Source organism: Andrena cerasifolii, chromosome 3 (assembly GCF_050908995.1).
Source record: "Andrena cerasifolii isolate SP2316 chromosome 3, iyAndCera1_principal, whole genome shotgun sequence".
In the NCBI taxonomy this organism is placed as follows: domain Eukaryota; kingdom Metazoa; phylum Arthropoda; class Insecta; order Hymenoptera; family Andrenidae; genus Andrena; species Andrena cerasifolii.
Window position 1 is genome coordinate 16,184,746 of NC_135120.1, and position 20,872 is coordinate 16,205,617.

The 20,872-nt window shown below is 45.9% G+C and overlaps 1 protein-coding gene across 10 annotated transcripts in view; it reads left to right on the forward strand.

The window, feature by feature from the left end:
- Window positions 1–20,872, forward strand: part of Ten-m (teneurin transmembrane protein Ten-m) — an 834,379-nt gene that overhangs the window by 801,830 nt on the left and 11,677 nt on the right. For 6 of the 10 annotated variants that reach the window (XM_076807851.1, XM_076807850.1, XM_076807855.1 and 3 more), the window contains 9 exons: window positions 6,209–6,293; window positions 9,725–9,888; window positions 10,528–13,044; window positions 14,487–14,776; window positions 15,085–15,331; window positions 15,613–15,987; window positions 16,869–17,204; window positions 18,087–18,294; window positions 20,304–20,330. In XM_076807851.1, the coding sequence (XP_076663966.1) occupies window positions 6,209–6,293; window positions 9,725–9,888; window positions 10,528–13,044; window positions 14,487–14,776; window positions 15,085–15,331; window positions 15,613–15,987; window positions 16,869–17,204; window positions 18,087–18,294; window positions 20,304–20,330 (4,249 nt within the window). The remainder of the gene's footprint in view (window positions 1–6,208; window positions 6,294–9,724; window positions 9,889–10,527; window positions 13,045–14,486; window positions 14,777–15,084; window positions 15,332–15,612; window positions 15,988–16,868; window positions 17,205–18,086; window positions 18,295–20,303; window positions 20,331–20,872) is intronic. The other 4 variants (XM_076807852.1, XM_076807860.1, XM_076807859.1 and 1 more) reach the window with 3 other exon arrangements.

A 20,872-nucleotide genomic window follows, 5' to 3' on the forward strand; every position in this document is an offset into this window, starting at 1 on the left:
GCCACTCGTACCATCTGACAGATATTACCCTGAGAAGCTTGGTTAGACCGCTTACCCAGATATCCTAAGGAAATATCTATTAGTTTAAAGTCCTTGTTCGTGTTTATCGCGGAATCGATTAGTTACCGACAAGCAGGCGAGATACATACATTCCCAGCCAGCAGTAAGGAATTGGCCAGGCACGGTTGACAGGCGAAAGTGAAAGGAAAAACAGTTCCTGGAAGGAAAGTTGGTCGCTTTTGGAGGAGGCGTGTCTGCCGATAACGTGGACAGTGTTTCATCAAGGACGGCAATAAGAAGGCTTAAGCTCCGGGGAAGTGACTGACGTCTCTGACGAGGGTGGTACGCGGTGTAATCAGTAGCAAGCTACGCGGGCCGGGGGTGCGATAATTTTCTAAGACCACGTCCTTCTGCCTGCTATCTTATCGGTTGCCCCAGCACTCTGAAGTGCCACGAGGAAAATTCTGCCCTACCTGAAAAGTTCCGACTCCGATTATTTATCGGAGTATCTGGGACCAAAGCCTCTTAGCTTATCTCCAAGGAACAAGTAGGCCCTGTTTCCTCCAGACCTCAAGTCCTTCTCTCTGGTATTAATAGAGCGCTTTCAGTCAGAAATCTCAGCCAGCATCGGCCTTTAGCACTTATCATTCATGGAGCCAGAGAATTTTCTAAACACTTAAGGCGCGGAAGATCTTTCTCATCCCCCTGCTGTTGCGCACACTTCATTTACCGCGACAGTTTCCATTGAACCCAGCAGTGTCGAATACCGTGAAACTGCCTCCAAGGACTTGGAATCTTTCAAACCGGCCACTGGAGTTTACCAGATAACCCGTGAAATTCCTCGTGGATGTGCAAGCACTGAATGCACTCGAGGGAAGAAAAGCACGCTTCGGGACAACGTCCTCGAGACACTTTAGCACCATGGGTATCGGCTGCAGGGAAAACAACGGCGAAGCCGAACCTTTTCGACGTTTCAAGTGTTCCCAGGACTTCTCTCGAAAAACGGCCAATACACACCACTATTCCCCACAGGCGCGTCAGGGACAAGCTCTTTTCTTGTTTGGCCGCTCCGCGGCAAGAGACCCGGGAGTGTTGCACGGGCGAACGTGCATCGGGCGCCACAGCCATCTTTTCACCAGCCACATCTGTGCGCCGCTCGGCCGTTCTTTCGCGCGGAGTACCTTGCACCACTTCAAAGCCATCCTTTTCGAAAGCGTGGGACGGTTCGAACGGTGATTTATGATCCCCCCTGACTTTGCGACCCACGGTTATGACACTGGCCCGACGCTTATGACCTCCCGCAGAATACTTAACTCCGCCTAAGGTCGATCGCTGCTACTCTTGCTTTTCTTTCGTCCTCGCTGTTCGGCCATTCACGCTGCAACAATCTTCGCACTGCTTTGTCGCGTCCAGTGTAGGTGAATGTCTACATTCTGCTTTGCATTCTTCGGTTGCCGAAGCATCCACGAAAGCCATCATTTTTCTTCTTTTTTTTAGTTGTCTCTCAACCCTTGTTGATGACCATTCTGTGATCGAATGACACGTTTAGCTGAAGGAGGGAGGGGCAATATTATTGAATGGGCGAGGTGGTGGTGTCGGAGTGATTTTTATTTGGTTGACAGATGGGGATTGGTTTTTTTTTTGGAAAGTTGTGGAGTTGTGCAAATACGGTTAACTTGTGTTTGCAGCATAAGATAGAGTGAATATGTGTTTATATCGGTTGAACTTGATTATATTAAGAAGTAATATTTATTCTACTTTAAGTCTCCAATTTTAGATATCTCTTTAGAAATATTTTCTTCCATTTCCATTTTTTTTTTACCATTAAATGTACCACACTGTACAATATTCGTTTCATGCTAAACATCTAGTTAATTCTCCATACACGAGATCCTCTACCTACCCTAAGCACCGAACTCATTGCAAATCCGTTTAATATTGAACTTTTACTTTCGTTGCAAACAAGGTAATTACCGAGCAGTTGATATAGCAATCAGCTAATGATTAATTACTTACCCCCGGCACAAGCTTGTTTTCTCCTCTCGAAACACTCATTTTTCACCCCGGTCTCGCCTCGTTAATAGCTTCGCGATTAAAACGCTACGTCCAGGCGAAAAACTCGGAAGTATACATAGAGCTTCACGTCAGTAAGAAACCCTGCCGAATCAGGTCATTCTCCAAGATTCGTGCAGCTGTATTATGCTTTACGGACAGATGATGATTAATCTGAGACCCACTTCCGAATACCAGCCACGAACTGTCTTTCTGGCCACTCATTAAATTGCTACACTTAGTTGCTTGCTGAGGACCTAACCCAAGGCCTTACAGCAGCAATGTTCAGAAACTGTACTGAATACATCCCTGCTCCCTTAACTAAAGACCCTTAATATTTAACAATATTATTATTTACGTCTTTATTGCACACCGGAATAGTAAAAAATAATTCTTCACTTGTACTTCAATTTTGACGGTGTTAAAATTGCGTTTGATCACTTTGAATAAAATCGTGGTACAAGAAAAGAATTATTTTTTAGTTTTCATCGCATTTTAATTTAGTTTTTACTACATTCTTAATAAAATCGTTTAACATAATTTTTTTTTTATATTTTTTGTTCAGCACAATTCACTAGTCGAACAATCTCTAGGCTTCCCTACCACCTCCCATCACTCGCGGAGCCACGTCCCGCTCGCATATGACTAAATCATCCACGGAGTCGATCATTAAAGCCGATTCCGACACGCTAACCATGGATATCGCCACCTTTTTGCTCAGCTCCTCGCATTAGGCGTCGCCTCGTGCCCCGTGGGTCATCCTCTAACCCAGAAAAAAAAAACAGGGCAAAAAGGATCCCCGGATCGTCGTGATTCCGGATATCTGCCTAAATGCCGTAATCATCGAGTTTCGGGGCCGTAACGACCGGCAACACCTGCAATTAGCGGCATGGGGTCTGCTTTCGCGGACCTCCGTCTTCCCACGCTCCGATTTCGTGCTCGCCAGGTACACGTAGGAAACGGGTGAAGGGTGAACAGGCGGGACCCCTCTCCTCGTGGCAAGGCAAAGGGGCTGAAGAGTATCGAACCGCGATCCCCTTTACCTGTTCCCTATCAGAAACGACGCGAGGCAGCGAACGATTTTGCGGCCAGCTCGGACGAGAAAGGGCCTGCATGGAATAAGATGAAACTTTACCGACAGAATATCCCTTTGTGAACGAGATCAAGGCCTGAATTTTAGGTGCAACCCTGTTAGACCGCCCTTATGATCGATCCAGCCGTTACACCGAGCTGTAATATCCCCTTGTTTCATGGGCGAGGCAGAGAAGTGGAGGGCAGTGTTTCTCTTGTTAGGAGGTTTTTGGGAAAGGCACTTTTGTGGCTCGCGGTTGGTTGTCTGCGTATTTTGGCAATTTTCGTACTTTTATTATCGTCGGCTTGTTGGTAAAACTGACCAAGTCCACTTTTATTCAAGAATGAGATTTTGGTGTTTAGCAAATGCCAAGTGCATTGTTTTTGGTACGGACCAAAATCACTCTAAAGCACTCTTGAATATTCGAAGCAACAATTTCGTATACCTACCTGAAAATATTCCTTTAACGCGCCAAATAATCTTTCGAAATTCTAGTAATGAGGAAAACATTACTGTTGCCACAGTCATGATGCACATCCGGTATACAGATAATTATTAAATGCTAAGCAAGATATTGATTGCGCGTGGTGTTCCTATCAATTACCTGTCGAAGGAACCTACAGATCGATTACGGGCCCTCTGTGCAAAAACCGCCATCGATTACACGGAACGCGGCATACGCGACGATCTTGCGGTGTTTCTAAGGTGTTCAGCTTTCCTTATGCACCTTGCGGTCTGGTCGCTTGAAATTCAAACCGAAACCACGATGAATCATGTACTTATCGATTCAACACGGGCCTCGCGCTCTCGCTGTCTCCCTTCTTCCTGTTTTTCCTCCTTCTTCGTGTACATCGTGGAATACGCGGCCAAAAAGAAAGGGCGTCGCGTCTGGCATCGCAAACCGCGCAGCCCTCGCGACGCCTCTCCGTTTTGAGAAACGAATAAAACGTGGACACTCGCATAACCAAACTCTGACGTCCCTGGGGTCATTTCGAGCCCCTCTGCAGCTTAAGTTTCACCGACATTCAATTGCACCAATTTGTTGCTTTTTTCGGGGATGAATAAGTGCACTTTGAGATTTCTGTGGAACTTAAGTTTCGACGAGTTCGAGCCAGGTGAACTTCTGGGATTTATGAGAAATAAGTCTATGAATTTGAAACCCTTCTTGAGCTTAAGTTTCAGCAATTTTGAGTTAGATAAATTTGTAACATTTATGGGGAGAAATAAGTCGACGAGATTGAGGTCCCCGCGAAGCTTAAGGTTCGGAAAAATAAGTACATGAATTTTTGCCCCTCGTGGAGATTAAATTTCGTCAAGTTTGAATTTAAAAGGAGCATTGAGTATTATTAAGTATTATGGATTAGAGTGAAAATAGACGTAGTTTCAGGAGTTATAATTGTCGATCGGAAATGAACATTGATTGGTTACGATAATAACCAGAACACCAAAATGGCAGCAGGATACAATTTTACATAATTAACTATTTTACTTACTCTGGAAATTTGTTTTTTTATTCGCGATGTTTCAAAAGTAATAATTTCCTGCAATATATTACTAATTCCATCGTTAACTCATTAAGTGGTGAGTAATAATATTTACGTCCCGTGGGTCTCTAATCGATAACGCAAGGCAATTTACATGTCAAACTAACTAATAATTAAACAAGGTAAAGTAAAGTCAGGCAGGGTCCCAAAATTCCCGTTTCGCTTAACTTATTTTCTCGATTTCGCTACGCCCATTGACCATCATCGACGCCGTCCCATATCATCCTTAATTATGTGTACCTCGGCAATTAGAAGTCCGTAATAAATACATCCGTATAAAGGGGGACTGCAATTAAGGTGTCAGAAACCTCGAGTACAGCGTCGTGAATTTGGTGGCTCCGAAATCTCGTGGACTTGATGCCGGGGCCTTTAAACGCTAATTAAAGACTTCGTTTAACGATCGAACGAGGTTTTCGATTTATAGATAACAGTCACGGTTATTCGTTAACGTTCACGATGTAGCTTGTGTAACACGTTGGCTGTATTTGATAAAAGGTATTAAGAGCTAAGCTATTAATTAATCTTTAATAACCGATTATTTATCGGATGTGTAGGGTGCTTTGAAGATAATATTAAAGGATTAAAATATGACGTAATCCCATAATAACTCGTTTCGAGAAAAAATTTAGAAAGAATCCTAAATTAAAACAGAGAAACAAAATTTGGAGGAAACTATTGGAGAAAACTTACCCTTACAGTCCTGTATTTTCCAAATTGCCCAAATATTCATTGATTCTTTAAAACCATCAAAATAGCATATTGTAAATATAATTTAAATCATTGAATGTTGTACTTTGGACAATGATACATAACGAAATAAAATTGATTTTTTGGGCATCCCGAAAATAGTAAATCGAAATCGCGAAGCCACACATATCAAAGTGCGAACCCTCATCCCTTGTGTGAACTTGACACGAACGCAAATGTATACAGTCCTCGCTGCGATATTATTTGTAAACAATCGTATGCCACAATATACAGAAATTTAATTCTTTATTTTCAATAAAAGAATTTGCAAAGTTAACCATTTATCTTTTCATTATATTGATTTTTTTACCATTCTGCCAATTTAACACTAAGGGAGAAATTTACTTAGGAGACTGAGGGACGGATGAATGTGGAATTCTAAAACTTGTCGCATCCTCCCCTACAGCCCACAAAATTCTTTCTCCCCCGCGTAGCCTACACTACATCTAAATAAACTGACCGCGGCGCTGCACAGTAACGACATCACCATCCCAAGAATCGAGCTTGCCGAACGTAGAATCAAACGTGTTCAATAATTCTTTGACCATTTGCACGAGCCTCGAAGCGCATCCATACGGTCCGAAAGCTCGCGCAATCTATCGACCATCTATGGGCCACTCAACGTGCAGGTCGATGAATTATTTTGTACAGGGGAAAGGCCAAGATATTACAGGGTCCGAGTGAATGAAAGTCCGCGTGCGGGGGGAACTAGGGCAGCGTTTCCCACGAGAAATTTCGTCGATTCGCAGCATGTAACAAATTTCTTCTATCGTTCTCTTCTCTTTTTTCGCAGAGATACCGAAGAATGAGTACAACAACAAGAACCAGTCCACGGGGAACAGTCCAATAAAGGTCGAGCTGCAGAACAACATGGACAGGTAAGCCTATTCCATTTTCCCCGGCACCGTAGCCGCGCAACCACTCTGTCGATCCTTCAAGCGCGAGCAACAAAAAATATATACAGAAAGAGGAAGAATAATGGAAAGTAGCAACGGACTCGTAGGAGTTCCCGAAAGCGATCCACGGTAAGGAGTGTGACGAATGAACCGTGGCGGACGTTTGCTCCTTCGCCTTCTCCGTGGACAACCAGAAGGGGCACTCGACACAGCAAGGGCCCCGTGAATCATCTATTCAGATGGTGTCGCACAATGAGTCAATGTTTGAAGGCGAAGTGTCATCCAACGAGAAACGGTTCCTCTGCACGTGACACCGTGCACCCGTGGAAAATCGTGTTCTCTGAGACCGCAGAGGGGCCTTCTCGCAACGGGCCCTCGAGAGCGCGCACTTGAGATTCGCTAAACGGTCATAGGGCCCAGCGTGGGGTTCCATGGGATTTGGGTTTCGTTGCGCGTGATTTCTGTAAACCGTTTTGACTTCTTGAATTTCTGACGTCACTTACGATTGATGGAACGAATTTGGGGGAAAAGATGTGACGTTTCTGTTGATTCTTTAGAGTGTAGATTGAATTGTTTTCGGACGGTGTGGCTCTTTCATGCTAACTGTCTTGTTATCTACCTTGTTTTCGGGGGTACGAAAAGATAAAGGGAGGAAGATATTTATTTCGTGTAAGGAAACATTCTCAGTAGGGGGTTGGCATACCAAGTATTGATACTGTTCGAAACCTTAGATAATGACGAAATTATATGTATACAGATTATTAGCAGCTAATGGATTATGCAGCGCAATAAAATAGGGTGCAAAGTTTACGTGTTTTCTGTATTACCATTATTAAAAATGTGTTTTGATGTTTGGTGGTGGCACGTGGTTATAGTAGGAGAAAATAGAATACTTGTAGCAAAGTACTATTAATATTCTTCTATCGCTCAAATAAAACCAATTTTATAATAACACGTAATCTTTATGTTACTACTATTATTATTATTAAACGTGTTTAATTCACAAAAAATACACAAGAAATGCAGCAGAAAGGAGGAAAGAGAAAGAAAAAAATAATTTGTAGGGCAAAGGCGAGGCTCAGTCCATGGACGTCCGCAGGGGTAGTTGCCCCCTGCCTTGAGAAAAAATTGCTTATTTTTAAAAACCAATCTTTATTCAGTTATTTTTTAATTTCAATGTTAAATTTATAAATAAATTGGCGCTACGAAATGAAAGTTGCCCTCCGCCCTCCTGAAAAGATCTTTGCGGACGTCCTTGGTTCAGTTCTAGGACTGCTTTGCAACCAAACCTTAATTATATCCTATCTTCTCGCGCTGTATAATCTATTAGCAGCTAATAATCTATATCATTATCTAAGGGTAGCTAGGTATCATTCGAAAATTTCGATTCTAGTATATTTGTGCAAAAGTTCGTTCGCTTAGGTGCTGTCAGGTGTACAGAAACGTCTTTTTTCACCACACCTACTTCTTTTACCAGAACACTGGCAAAATGTCATAGATAGCCAAGGAAAATACTTTGATTAAAAAAACTTGTTATATATTTTTACTTTTAATAAAGACTTTGGTTCCATAAAACGAACGAACTTTTGCATCGACCTAATATTTACGAGATCCTATTCTGATGGTTCTTCGAGTTTAATGAATGGTTGAGAAATTTGGGCAAGATTAGCAGAGATCGTGTCTGCTCGAAAACGTGCAGTCGCCAAACTCGTGCTTTGTAAATATTTGGGTTAACCAGCTCGATCGTTCTAACCCATCAAAGGGTGGAATTCGCGCGATTTCGGGAGCCGGAGGGGGAAAGGCGAGACCTCCGCGAAGGTGGCTGCGTCTGGCTTTCGTTTTCCATTATCGCGTGATGCAACGAAAGCAAACAGGCACCCTGGCACTCGGCAACCCGCCCGTCCCGTTTAAATATTTCTGTTACACATTTCTGTATTACTTGGAGGCCCGCGTCCGCGACGTTCGCAGCATTAACATGCTTCAACAACCGACGCTTTCGCACAAAAGCACGTGACGGCTAAAAACACAGGGTACGCAGTAAAAAGAGGATCGAGGATTTCGTGGGCATGTACCTGCTGATAGAAATGCTCAGAGTTTTCTGGCATTCGCCAAGTTAACTTAAATCCTCGGATCTACCTCGGCGGGGATATGGGATAATTTATTTTATTTCTGGAAATCGTTTCTACACGGGTTTGTGTGCAATAATTATTCAGTATTATGGATGTTCTTGGTTTTGGGACCTTGAATTTTTTGGACTTGCTTCTGGAGGAATACACGAAGTGTTTCGTGATGAGTGGTGCAACCGAGGTGGAGGTGGTTCCATGTGCAAAAATTAGTCGAAGATATGTAATAAAGTTTTCTTTTGTAGAAGACTCTTTTATTTGTTTTAAAAGACTCACTTTTATTCATAGAATCATAGAATCGTTTAAAAGAACTCTACTCTTACTCTAGAATTCCGAGTTATTTTTGTATAAAGATTTATTTTATTTGTACCTGTGGCATATTTATTGAAACTTTGCCCTAAACGAAAACTCGAGCAAGAAAATTATATTCTGCACCTAGAATCGTCTAGAAACTTTTTGATTTTACCCTCGCTGAAATACACCACATAGTGTAGAAGTACATGCATATGTGAAAAATTGATTTTCTTCACTTCAAATTCATAATGTGACAGCTTTGACAGCGACAACAAACTGCTTATAAAATAATTATCCGCAGAACTCGAATTTTTCAGAGTGCACACACCTAATTCTCTGCTACGAAGATGTCAATGTGTATTAAATGTGGTATAAGAAATCTTTTGTGAGAAATTGAAGTAGAAGTTTGTTTTAAAATGAATATCCACCTATATCTTGTCTGTTCTTCATTGAGAACGATTTGTAAAATTCTGTTCACTGGGTATTGTCTATTTTCGTGCCTACTACGTGACCCTAAATCCTCGTACCTCTTGTTTAAACCGCCCAGCATATTTTCTGCGTTCCAAACGCTATCAAACCGACCATGTGTTCTGCACCCTTTGAAGTCAGCAGTACACTCGTCCGGAATACAGGGGCACCACTTTACGGTGTTAACCAGATCCCCTTTCGACCGTTAAAACAGAGACTGTCTTGTAAGCCATTTCGCAACGCGACTACACAGAAACACTAATAGTGAAATGTAAATAATTCAATCGCAAATTGCAAAGAGTGCACCGTTGCATCAAACTTCGTAATTAACGTCCGAATGTACAGAAAGTTGGCAGAAAGCACGTGGAAGAAATTACGGTGCTTGTGGTAGACAATAGGGGTAGAATAACATAATACGTTCTTCCCCTTTTGCGCAGTGCTGTCCCTAATACGTCACGATTATTATTAATAACCATACGTAGTCGCGCCAGGCGGAAGTTAAACTAGATGAACGTCGATTGATTTCAGAGTACCTTTGCCGTACGGCCACGCGCCCTCAGTGATCCCAATGAGGAGACAAAGCATCCGTTGCCATTTTGTGAAAGGGGTGGACTGGTGCAGCTGGAAGTTAATTGCGATGATACTGCTTATGGTCTCGCTGTGCATAACAGCGGTGCTGGCCTATGTCGTAGGTAAGTCGTTCGCCAATTTATATTCGTCGCACGTACGTCTGGATTAAATCAGCGATAACCGTCGGGTACACTGCTGGAACGAATGGAGTGTTGTTAGAAGTCTAATTTACACTTCTATTGTCGTCACTCCACTTGCAAGGCAATCGCATTCGCGATCCCTGGCACAGATGGTTCAGTGATCGTAGTGTCGCGAATAAATTTCATTCCGATGATCTTGCTACTGGATAATGAAAATCATGGGATGTCACATAAGAGAACGGCCCTTCGTGGTCGCACGGGGTGTATCGCACCTCAAGGGTAATTTTCGAGTTCCAATGTCGGGCCTTTGCGACTTCCAAACGGGATTTATCGTGGAAAATAAAATCGCTTTTTTCCACGACCGTGGAGAATCGCTCTTCTTGAACTAGAGATTTCATCATATCAAATTTATATTTCTAGATAAAGACTATTAGAGCATGCTTCTCAACCGGTATTGCAATCCCTAGTTTCATCCCAGTTTATAAATAATTATATAGTAAAATAAAAACAGAATAAGAGGTGGTAATCTTTTACCGTTTTTATTCCGAAAATCAGTGAGTCGTGTAAGGGGTTAATGAAAGTATATCGTCTCCACATCCAAATATTTCCCCGTGGTTCCAGTTTCCAGCTTAGTAACCCGATCTTACGAGGGCGCGAAACCGTGCACGCTGGTGGTCGGCGAGAACGCGGACATGAAGCCGTTGCCGGTCGAGGCGAACAAGACGTCCTCGTCAGCGGCGCCGTCGTCGTCGCAGCCGAGCAGCAGGACACGGCAACAGACGTCCTCAGGAGGTAGTATTAACCCGTCGGCTAGCATGCTAGAGCACGTGTACATCCGTAGGCGTAGGGACACGTTTAACCAGCATGCGTTGCACCGAAATGTCGCACCCCCCAATTACCCCGAAACGGTGGCTTCGACCGAGGCACCGGAGGAGGCCTCGCGATCCCCGCGGCAGACGATCCCCTTAGACACGGATCGTCCTGGTAAGGTTGTGCATGAAAACGAGCATGTGGATGGCCATCTGGTGAAAGAGACCGCCACCCACGCCGACGTGGCATTCGAAGACGTACCCGAGCCGGCTCCCTCGGAGACGGTGCTTGCCGTGAATGTCTCTGACCCTTCGATTACTAACTATTCGCACGATCGTTCGACTGACACCACTGTCGCTGTCGACCTCGCCTCTCCGTCCTCTGTCTCTGTCGTCTCTGACCCATCTCCCAGCGATCGTCCGCTCGCTACTTCGCCTTCCACTTCCGTTTCACTTAACGAGCCACCGAGTCGCCCCTCGGAGACTTGGACCGGGTCGGGCGGCGATCAGGGGGGCCCTGTCGCTGCCACTACTGATCCAGTTACCGTGGAGGGTCGCGGGGAGGACATCGGGGAAGTCTCGATCGACCAGTTCGCAGAGTCTACCGATTACGCGGGTAATGGTAACGCGAGAGTCGTTGGAAGTTCCGGCGTCTCCCGGGGCCGCAATGGCACGCGGCGAAACTCCCCGCCCGGCGTAGAATCGAAGAAGTTCGGGGAACGTGCCGGTACCGCGGACGGTGGGTCGATAACCGTGAAAAGTTCGCCGAACGACGGGTACAGTAGCGTTAACAGTAGCGTAGAGCTCGTAGACGGGCACGTAGAACCGCTAGAGGACACTCGAGGCATAGACGCTACAACTTCACCGGATTCTACCGAGTTGGACTCCACCGCGAACTTGGCTGGATCCTCGAACGTAAGTACCATCGAATGGAGCACGAGGAAGATCGATGAGTACCCTGTACCGCCGCCAGTAGAATCTGATTCGGCTTCGGAATCCGCGGGGGAAACAAAGACGGGGAACGATGAAACGAGTAGCGAGGTATTAGAGAGCGAAAGTATCCCGGCGAGCGGCCCTGGGAATCAAAGGCGCGCCAATGATTCGAATTTTTCGGACGTGGTGAAGGAAACGCGAGAACTCTCTAGGGAGGAATCCTCGTCCGAATCCGATACTTCGCCGAGTCACGTGAACAACTCCGAGAAATCCGAGGAGCTCCAGCGGGACTACCCGTTGCCGATTTATAATTACGGCCAGGAGGAAGTGGAGATCGTGAAGCTGAATCACAAGAGCGAGTCGGGCACCACCGCGGAGGCTAGACAGCGAGCCTTCGAGTCGCTCGGGAACGAGGTGAAGACGAACAATGTGCCCCGTCTGCTGCACCAGAACAGCGATCTGCGAGTGATCACTAGAGTGGAGAACGATGAGGAATTCCTCCGTGAGTTCGAGAGGAAGTTCCGCGAGAAATCGGCGGAAACGTTCGACGATCCTGCCTCCGCGAGCAACCGCGACGGTCCACCGAAAAAGATGCAGGACTCCTCTAACGACGCGAAGCCCGCGATAGAGGCTGACTCAGCTACCGAGTCCACTCCGCCACTAATTCAGCAAGTGAAAATCGTCGAGGTGCCGGTCCAACGTCGCGAGCCTTCGCCTGCATCATCATCATCACCGACATCCGCCTCACCGAACCGGGTGCTTGTAAACATAACCATCGCTTCTGGGGATTCTGCCTCCTCGAAGCCGCTTTACGTTCTCTCCGTCTCGGTGCCCACGAATGGCGACGCTGATGCTCACTCGCCAAGCGTCAGGGTGCACGAACACGAGGCAGCTGAGGAACCAGTCGCCAGCGCGTCGAAGACTGCCAGCTCCGCGTTATCAGAGGCGAACAACAACGGATTGCCTCCGCCGCCGCAACCACCGTCCTCGCCACCGCCACCGATTTGGGCCGGTGGCGAATGCGAGTGCTCTTGCCCCTGCATGGGCTCGTCGTCCGACGAGTGGGACAACCTTTCAGTGTTCGACGATAGTCACAGCCTCTACCAAGACCCGGAGAACTCGAGCGTCTCCGCGGACGAGTCTACCGAGCGCCACGTGGCGGACGACGCGAGAGAGCAGGAGGACGACGAACGGAAACAGTCCTCTGCAGACGATCTGGTAAGGGATGACACGACACCGACCGCCGAGAACGATTATTCCTCGACGACAGAGGGGAGTAGCGGCTCCACTGACTGGACCCCCTCGAATTACGAGGCAGAATCGAGAACAGAATCGATGCCGGGGTGTTCTGGGACCACCCCGTTACCCCCAGAACCCACTATACTGATCCTAGAAGGTGAGGCCCCGTTTACGATTCTTTTCGAGCCTCTTCTAAGCTACTCTCTACTCTCTATTCTTCTTTCGTTCTACGAATCTCGCTGTCGCTCTATCACGCTGCTTCCCTTCTTTCTGCCACTTTTGCTCACGCTCTGGCTTCCACTTTGCTTGCATCGACGCGTGACGAACCGCGTGGCGTTCTTATCGCGGCTCGCGGAACTTCGTTGCCTGGAACGTTTATTGCAGCCTGGTGTTTAACGTGGTGTTAGTGGTTACCGTAGAAGTTTGGGTATTACTGTAATGTGGTACTGGTTGCATCGTGGTATGACCGAGGTATTTTCTAATCTGCTCCTAAATGGAATATTACGGAAACGTTATCGGCGGATAGTGCTAGGGTACGTGGTAAGAATTCGCTGGAACGTACGGCGCAACAACCAGCTAGTACAGGGACGCATGGTAGACGAAGAATGGAAATTAAAGACGTTGATAGAACGATCGATGTTGCAATTAACGCGGTTAGTCGACGCAAAGCAATGCGGAGTCTATAGTTGCCACGAGAAATTCGCTGACGCGCAAAGCCTAGCTAAGTATAAAGCTACGCAATTTTTAAATACCTGTTGTGCTTTACATTTATAAGAACGCAGTCAGTTTTCTTGCGGGAGACGCACCCCATCCTGAACTACAGCTCATGGTAGTCACGCGAAAGAAGATGGTTCCTTGGGAAAATACGCAGTAATGCTCAGAAGTTTGAATCAAGCCTTAAATTTTTTACTCCTTTTATTCAATACAGAACTCTTACTTTATGATCTTTTTCTCTGAACTTGTAAATGGCGAGGTAAAAATTTCGAAATAGTATAATTAAATACAAGTATTGCGTATTATGAAATTTCCTTTTCATCGAAATATCTATGTCTGTTTTTAATACTATTTTACATATTTTTAGTAAACTTGTTAGTAGTCCACATAACTCTTTTAGCTGTATTTTATTTTCTGGTTCACGATGTTAGTATCGAAAGTGTGCCATGATAATTCAGTGTCCAGCAATGGCTACCAAATCAGCTTGAACTGATACATTTTCCTTGCGAAGAAAATCAGTCGATAAGCATTCCAAGATTATGGCACATAATAGTGAGCTGAACTCTACATTTCTCTCGCCCGTAGAACCAAAATCCAGCGAGTACCTATACCCAAACATTTAAGCAACAGTCCAAATCATCACCTCAAAATACCTATCATTCTACAAAGAATGGTAATTGCGCTTCATTCTCCTCCAAGGAATAATCCCCTCTTTGATCGCACCGTGAGCTACAATCCCAGCCCTGTACATTTTCAAAACGTATTCCCCGCCGCTTTCGAATATACGCAACATTCGAACATCCGACAAGTTGAGCCCCATAGAAAACTGATTCCTCGGGACCGCGGGAGTTACGATACTGATCTCTGTTGTTCTCGATTCCCCAGGTGCGAGAACCTTCCCCGCCAGGTCTTTCCCGCCTGACGGGACGACCTTCGCCCAGGTCAGCCTGGGGCAGAAGCTCAGCGAGGAGATACCACCCTACAGCTACTGGAACATGCAGTTCTACCAGTCGGAGGCAGCGTATGTGAGATTCGACTACAACATCCCACGAGGTGCTAGCATCGGTGTCTACGCGAGGAGAAACGCGCTCCCCACGCACACGCAGTACGACCTTCTGGAGGTGTTGAGCGGTTTCAAGGCCAGGTCCACACGGGCGTCCCATGTTAGTGTTATTGTATGTGCCACTGCCCCATTTTTCTTTCTCATTCTCTCGATCTCAGAACGACCGTAGTGCCTCCGATTCTTCTCGGGACCGGTGAATGCTCTTTCACCAGGCTGTCAAAGATTTATTTCCTACTTTTTCTTCATCATCTGGTCGCGTATAGAGCAACGAGGAGTCGTTCTTGGCACTCTGTCGATCTTCTGCAAATCTTCCTCTTTTTTTTTCTTTTTTTCCCTTGGAAGTAAATACGTAAAACTGTAGTGAGAGATACTAGAAGGTTTATTGACGGACGTTTCCGAAATACGATCAATCCTCCGCAGCCTTCGATCAAGAAAGAGGTGACGCACTACATGGAGCCTGGTCATTGGTTCCTCTCGCTGTACAACGACGACGGAGACCCCCAGGAGGTGTCGTTTATCGCCGTGATAGCCGAAGATATGACGCACAATTGTCCCAACGGTTGCAGTGGAAAGGGTGAATGTCTGCTTGGCCACTGCCAGTGCATCCCCGGCTTCGGGGGCGAGGACTGCAGCGAGAGCGTTTGTCCAGTCCTCTGCAGTCAACGTGGTAAGCAAACAAATCTGTTAAAGCGTCAAGAGTGGTAACCTTTTGAACCTGGAAGAGCCCGGGTTTCGCAGAATTAAATCAGTTATTAAATTTGAAATTAGTGTCTTTCGGAAAGATAGAATTAAGCGAAAGACGCGTGGGCAATAATCGGGCGAGTATGTTGGGACGCGAAGGGATAAGATTTTCCATCTTCTAATCACCCCTGCTACGAATCTCTGTTTCGTATTACACTTTTAATATTTGTATTATTATTCCGTCTGACTCGTTCACTTCGATTGCAGGGGAGTACATAAACGGAGAGTGCCAGTGTAACCCTGGTTGGAAAGGAAAGGAGTGCTCCCTGAGACACGACGAGTGCGAGGTGCCCGATTGCAACGGCCACGGCCACTGCACCAATGGCAAGTGCAACTGCGTGCGCGGTTACAAAGGAAAGTACTGCGAGGAAGTGGACTGTCCACATCCGACCTGCTCCGGCCATGGTTTCTGCGCGGAAGGCACCTGTATCTGCAAGAAGGGATGGAAGGGAGCGGACTGCAGCCAGATGGACAAAGAGGCGTTGCAGTGCCTGCCAGATTGCACTGGACACGGGAACTTCGATCTGGAAACGCAAACCTGCCTCTGTGAGCCAATGTGGTCCGGCGACGACTGCTCCAAAGGTAACGCATCATTTTATCGAGTGCTTGAGAATTTAGCAGTGTACTACGGGGTGTTAAACAAAAGGGCTCGATAGTTACAGCGTAGATGGTAGTCATTAAGGTTCGACGGCGAGACGATTTTGACTCACAAAAGAATTGATTTATCTCGACATCAGACAATGAAGCTTCTCAAGCTTTCAACTTAATACACTAAAGTACACCTTTATATGAAGTAAAAATGTACAATTTATTCACAAAAGTATGGCATTTATTTATGATAAATATGGAACGTTTTTGTTAGTAAGTGCATGCAAAATTTGAACCAAATCGGTGACCATGGATTAAAAAAAACAGCCCTATCAAAGCTAGATGCGATTTTCAAATTCGGTAACGCTAGTGACTTGTTTTGTAGATTTTGGTGAGTACTGTGTACTCTATAAGTATCGAATTCATTTCAGGGACTATACGGAAGTATCTAGGGCTGTATGAGTAGGAGAGAGGTTGAAGGTTCTCAGTCATCAAACTTCTCCCATCGCCCAAATCTAGCCTTTCTCCAATACAGTAGCTACGAAAACCTTGCTACCATTTCAAATGGTTACTTTAAATTATTCGCCACAATTAAATACGCATTCTTCCGTTTCGATGAATTCAAACGATTCCTGTGTTTTCAGGTATCACACCGATGACAGACTTTGCGACTGTAACGTTTCTCGAACCCCTAACCAACCTCGTTGTTCTCGCCCCTTGTCCGCTAACTCTGTTTTGATTTACCAAAGTGGTGCCGTTGTTTTCTCCCAGCTTCTATATCCATATCGCTTGCTTACGCAAGTTAGTTTGTACTAACACCTCCAAAGTTAACTGAGACAAGACACGACTTAAGGTCCCTCCGTCGTCTATTCCAGAACTATGCGACCTCGATTGCGGCCCCCATGGGCACTGCGTGGACAACGCCTGCGACTGCCTACCGGGTTGGTCCGGTGAGCTGTGCAATCTGAAGCAGTGCGACCCGCGATGCAACGAACATGGCCAGTGTAAGAACGGGACCTGCTTGTGCGTGACTGGTTGGAACGGGAAGCACTGCACGATGGAGGGTTGCCCCAATTCCTGTTCAGGGCACGGGCAGTGCAGGGTCACCAACGACGGCCAGTGGGAGTGCAGGTGCTACGATGGCTGGGATGGAAAGGATTGCAACATTCTTCTCGAGCAGAACTGCAACGATGGAAGAGACAACGACAGAGGTACAGCGGGAAAGGGACATGAGTTTGCGCAGATATGAATGGCCATTGAGTTGGCGCTACTATAGGTCTCCAAAGCAGTGGCGAAGGTTTCAGTGCGCATGTCCAAGTGGAAAAGTGGGCGGATTAGAGATCCCTTCTTCGCGTCGAATCCTTCTGAAAACTGCTATTACTGCTTTGGAGATTTATAGAAATAAGTAGGAGCAATAGTACGTGAATATGGTAGTATGCTAGAGTGTTGAGAGCGTTTAGCACTCGCGTATTAATACTTTATCTGCTGCTTATCTGTGAGTCTAAAGGTGTGTATCAACGTCGCGAGGATTGCCCGCGAGGCACACCTTAAGGATTCGATCTCATTTTATATTTGTCACTGAGGCAACTGCACTGATTTCTATTGTATTCACAATATTCTGTTGTTGAAGAGTGTCCCTTCGTGCACCACTCAAGTGTGCCCCAAGTACCTACTTCAGGAGATTTCTGAACCAGTGAACAACAAAAATGCACTTCTAGAATATCAGTCATTAATATTCGACCACAATTTGTTTGATCAACTTCACTCAAATTCAATCAGTTTCCAACTAAAGCATCTCAGACAAAGAATTCCAGTCACAAGTTCGAGCGGTAATTGAATTTTATACTCATCAGATTAAATGACGTCTACAAGTGGCAGGCCATCAAATATTAACATCAGACATCTAAAATACAGCTCTCTGTCCCAGTACGTCATCCTGATTACAGCAATCGCCAAGTAATCGAAGAGCTGCGGCTCGAACCCCTATTCAATAAACCATTCGCAGAACTTTCTTCTCGTGCAGGCCTAGCGAGACCAATCGTTATCTCCTCCATCGGCGACCTATCCTAATTGCCCTGTGATGTGCTTTCCAGACAGTCTCATCGATTGCGCGGACCCGGAATGTTGCGCGCTTCATATGTGTCGTAGCAGTCAGCTTTGCGTGTCTGCTCCGAAGCCGATCGATATACTTCTGCGAAAGCAGCCACCAGCCATCACCGCCTCTTTCTTCGAGAGGATGAAGTTCCTGATCGACGAGGGCAGCCTGCAGAACTACGCCCGCCAGGAGACCTTCAACGAGAGGTGAGTTACACGGAGCAGCGCAGAGCCACAGGCTCCGTTGAACGGCTCTCCCTTCGCTCTCGCGACCGTTGTCCACGTGGAACTGTCCGTCTGGTTCGACATCCTCGCGGATCGCTCGGTACATCGTACCTATGTGCCACGATCGCCGGCTGAACCGTGTCCGTCCCGACTTTGATGTTACACGTGCAGTTTACTACGTGTGTTGGTCAACAGAAAAACAGAAACTCTCGGTAGTCACAGACACAACAGCACAGGGTGTTTCGTAACGGCTGGTGTAACCGAAGGGGTAGCGATTCCGCGTGGAAAAATAAGTGGCGAACGTGGAACAGGGCAAATTGCACCAATAAATGGACACTTAGAGGGTAACGAATGAACGCTATTTTAAAATTATGTTTGCAGCGCGATTGATTCAGCGTGCTGCAAAAATTGTTTGGATATGAAGCAAGAGATAAAAAGAAGCCTCTGATTAATTAGTTATCTATTTCAACAACTTATTTTACTCGTTTCAATCAAAACTGTTCATTCACTGGTACATTTACCGGAGGCTCCCTTCTTGAGAAAATGTGAAACTCTGCAGGCTTTATCTGTAAGTACGCTACAACTGAAGACGAAGTGCGAAATCTTGCACAAAAATAAGTTGAAATTGTGGAATACCTTCTCCTCGAAAAAATCGATTACTCCATGGACTTTCAAAATTGGCTTTCTCGAAAAGCTTCCTACAATGCCGATTTATTTCTGCGCAGGAATTATTCCTTATTTACACATTTAAGCCGATCTTTCGAAGGGAAGCTTCGTATGAACAAATTCCATTCTACATTCTCCGCCTGTTTTCTCACGCAGGATCGCTACCCTATCGGTTGTACCACCTATTACGAGACACCCTGTACTCCATACATAGTGTTTCTTTTACAAACGGTGTATACGTCGTCTGAACAGAATGCATGTCTTGACGGGACGACTAAAGGTTATTAAAGAGCATTTGTGGGCACCCTGACCGGTGAAATATTAAGGGGGGGGGGGGGGGAGGATATTCATTCTCGCGGATGATGGATCGCGTCAGTCTACGGTGGCTAGCGAGAAAATGAAAAGGCGCGCGAAACCATAGGGGCCCAGGAATCTTTATGTACCTCCAAGCGTACCAAGACACATGCATATACATATGTATACCTATATTTATATTCATCTGGTCCGTACACGATATATACAAAGACACAAGAAGACGTATACATAGATATGATATATTCTCTGCGTTGTTGTGACCCGTGTGAAATCACATCCCAAAAGTTTTATACATATGTTTGTACGTACGTGTGCGCGAGCGTGTGCCCTGCACTCAACCCCCCGTCTCCATTCTATCTCATTCTATCATTCTCTTCTCTATTCTTCTTCGTACTTTATCTAGCTATTATTCCGTCACATTGCCGATCTGATTGATACACGTAAAATCGTCGTCGGCCTCCCCGTTACGATTTACATTTGCCTCTCACGTGTCCGTCCGTGTGGAGCTTGGCGTGAATGGTTGTGACCTCGTATGTCCGAGCCTCGAGCTTTTTCTTCGGCGACGATCGCGCACCGACTAGGGAGGGAGCGTAATCGCGGCCTCCAGGCACTTTTCGTCTCGGCCCTCGGGCCTGGCTGGATCTGTACAGGCGATTCCCGACGATCAACGAAAGTCGCTCGAAAACTGATCTATCCCCCCGTTTTATTTCTACGATTTTCCTGGAGCTATCTGTCTCTTCTAAACCACCCCCCGCAGCCTCCTCCTGCTTCTTTCCCTCTCTTATTTCACCCTTCTAGACTTCTATCTCACAACACCGCCCTCCTCTCTAGTCTCTTTATCGTTACTCTGTCTTCTCTATCTCTCAAGCTCGCTCTCTTTCTCTCTCTCTCTCTCTCTCCCTCTCTCTCTCTCTCTCTTTCTCTCCCTTCCACTATCTCTTCCCTATGGTTTTTTGCCTTTAATCACATCATTTTAACTCGGCTCTGTTTTATCCGTGCTGCCCGGTCAGTATGTTCTGGAATCACTTCAACACAAGGTAAGAACGCCGCTACGTCGACGAAGCTCGGCTAAGGGCATAAAGTAAAAAAAAAACAGAATGAGAGTGAAAACAAAAGAGTACAGAGAAAAAGAAAGGAAAAGAAAATAGTACCAACCGGTTGCGAAAGTACAGTTCGTTCGTAGAGCGTAAACGGTTGAATAGCTGCTGCTGGTTTGACGATATTTTCGTGCATATTTGGTATATATCATGTGTATCATCACGTACACCCAACTCCTGCATCCGACCGCCAAAAAAAAAAAATAAGACGTGTTGCCCGCGCGCGTTCAATCGCGTTCGAGAACGAGCCTCTTCACGAATTTTGCCGGCACCTGAGCCACAGCAAAAGTTGTCGACAAAAACGAAGAACCTCCCTCGAACACTGCGACGCGGCGTGCGACAAATCCTCCAAAAAAAAAAGCTCACAGAAGAACACATACATGTCACGCACACGCAACCACCCGACCCCATCGCCTCCAGTCCCATCATCATTGTTCGACTCTTTCTCGTTGCATGGTTTGGTTACCTTATTATTCCTACGT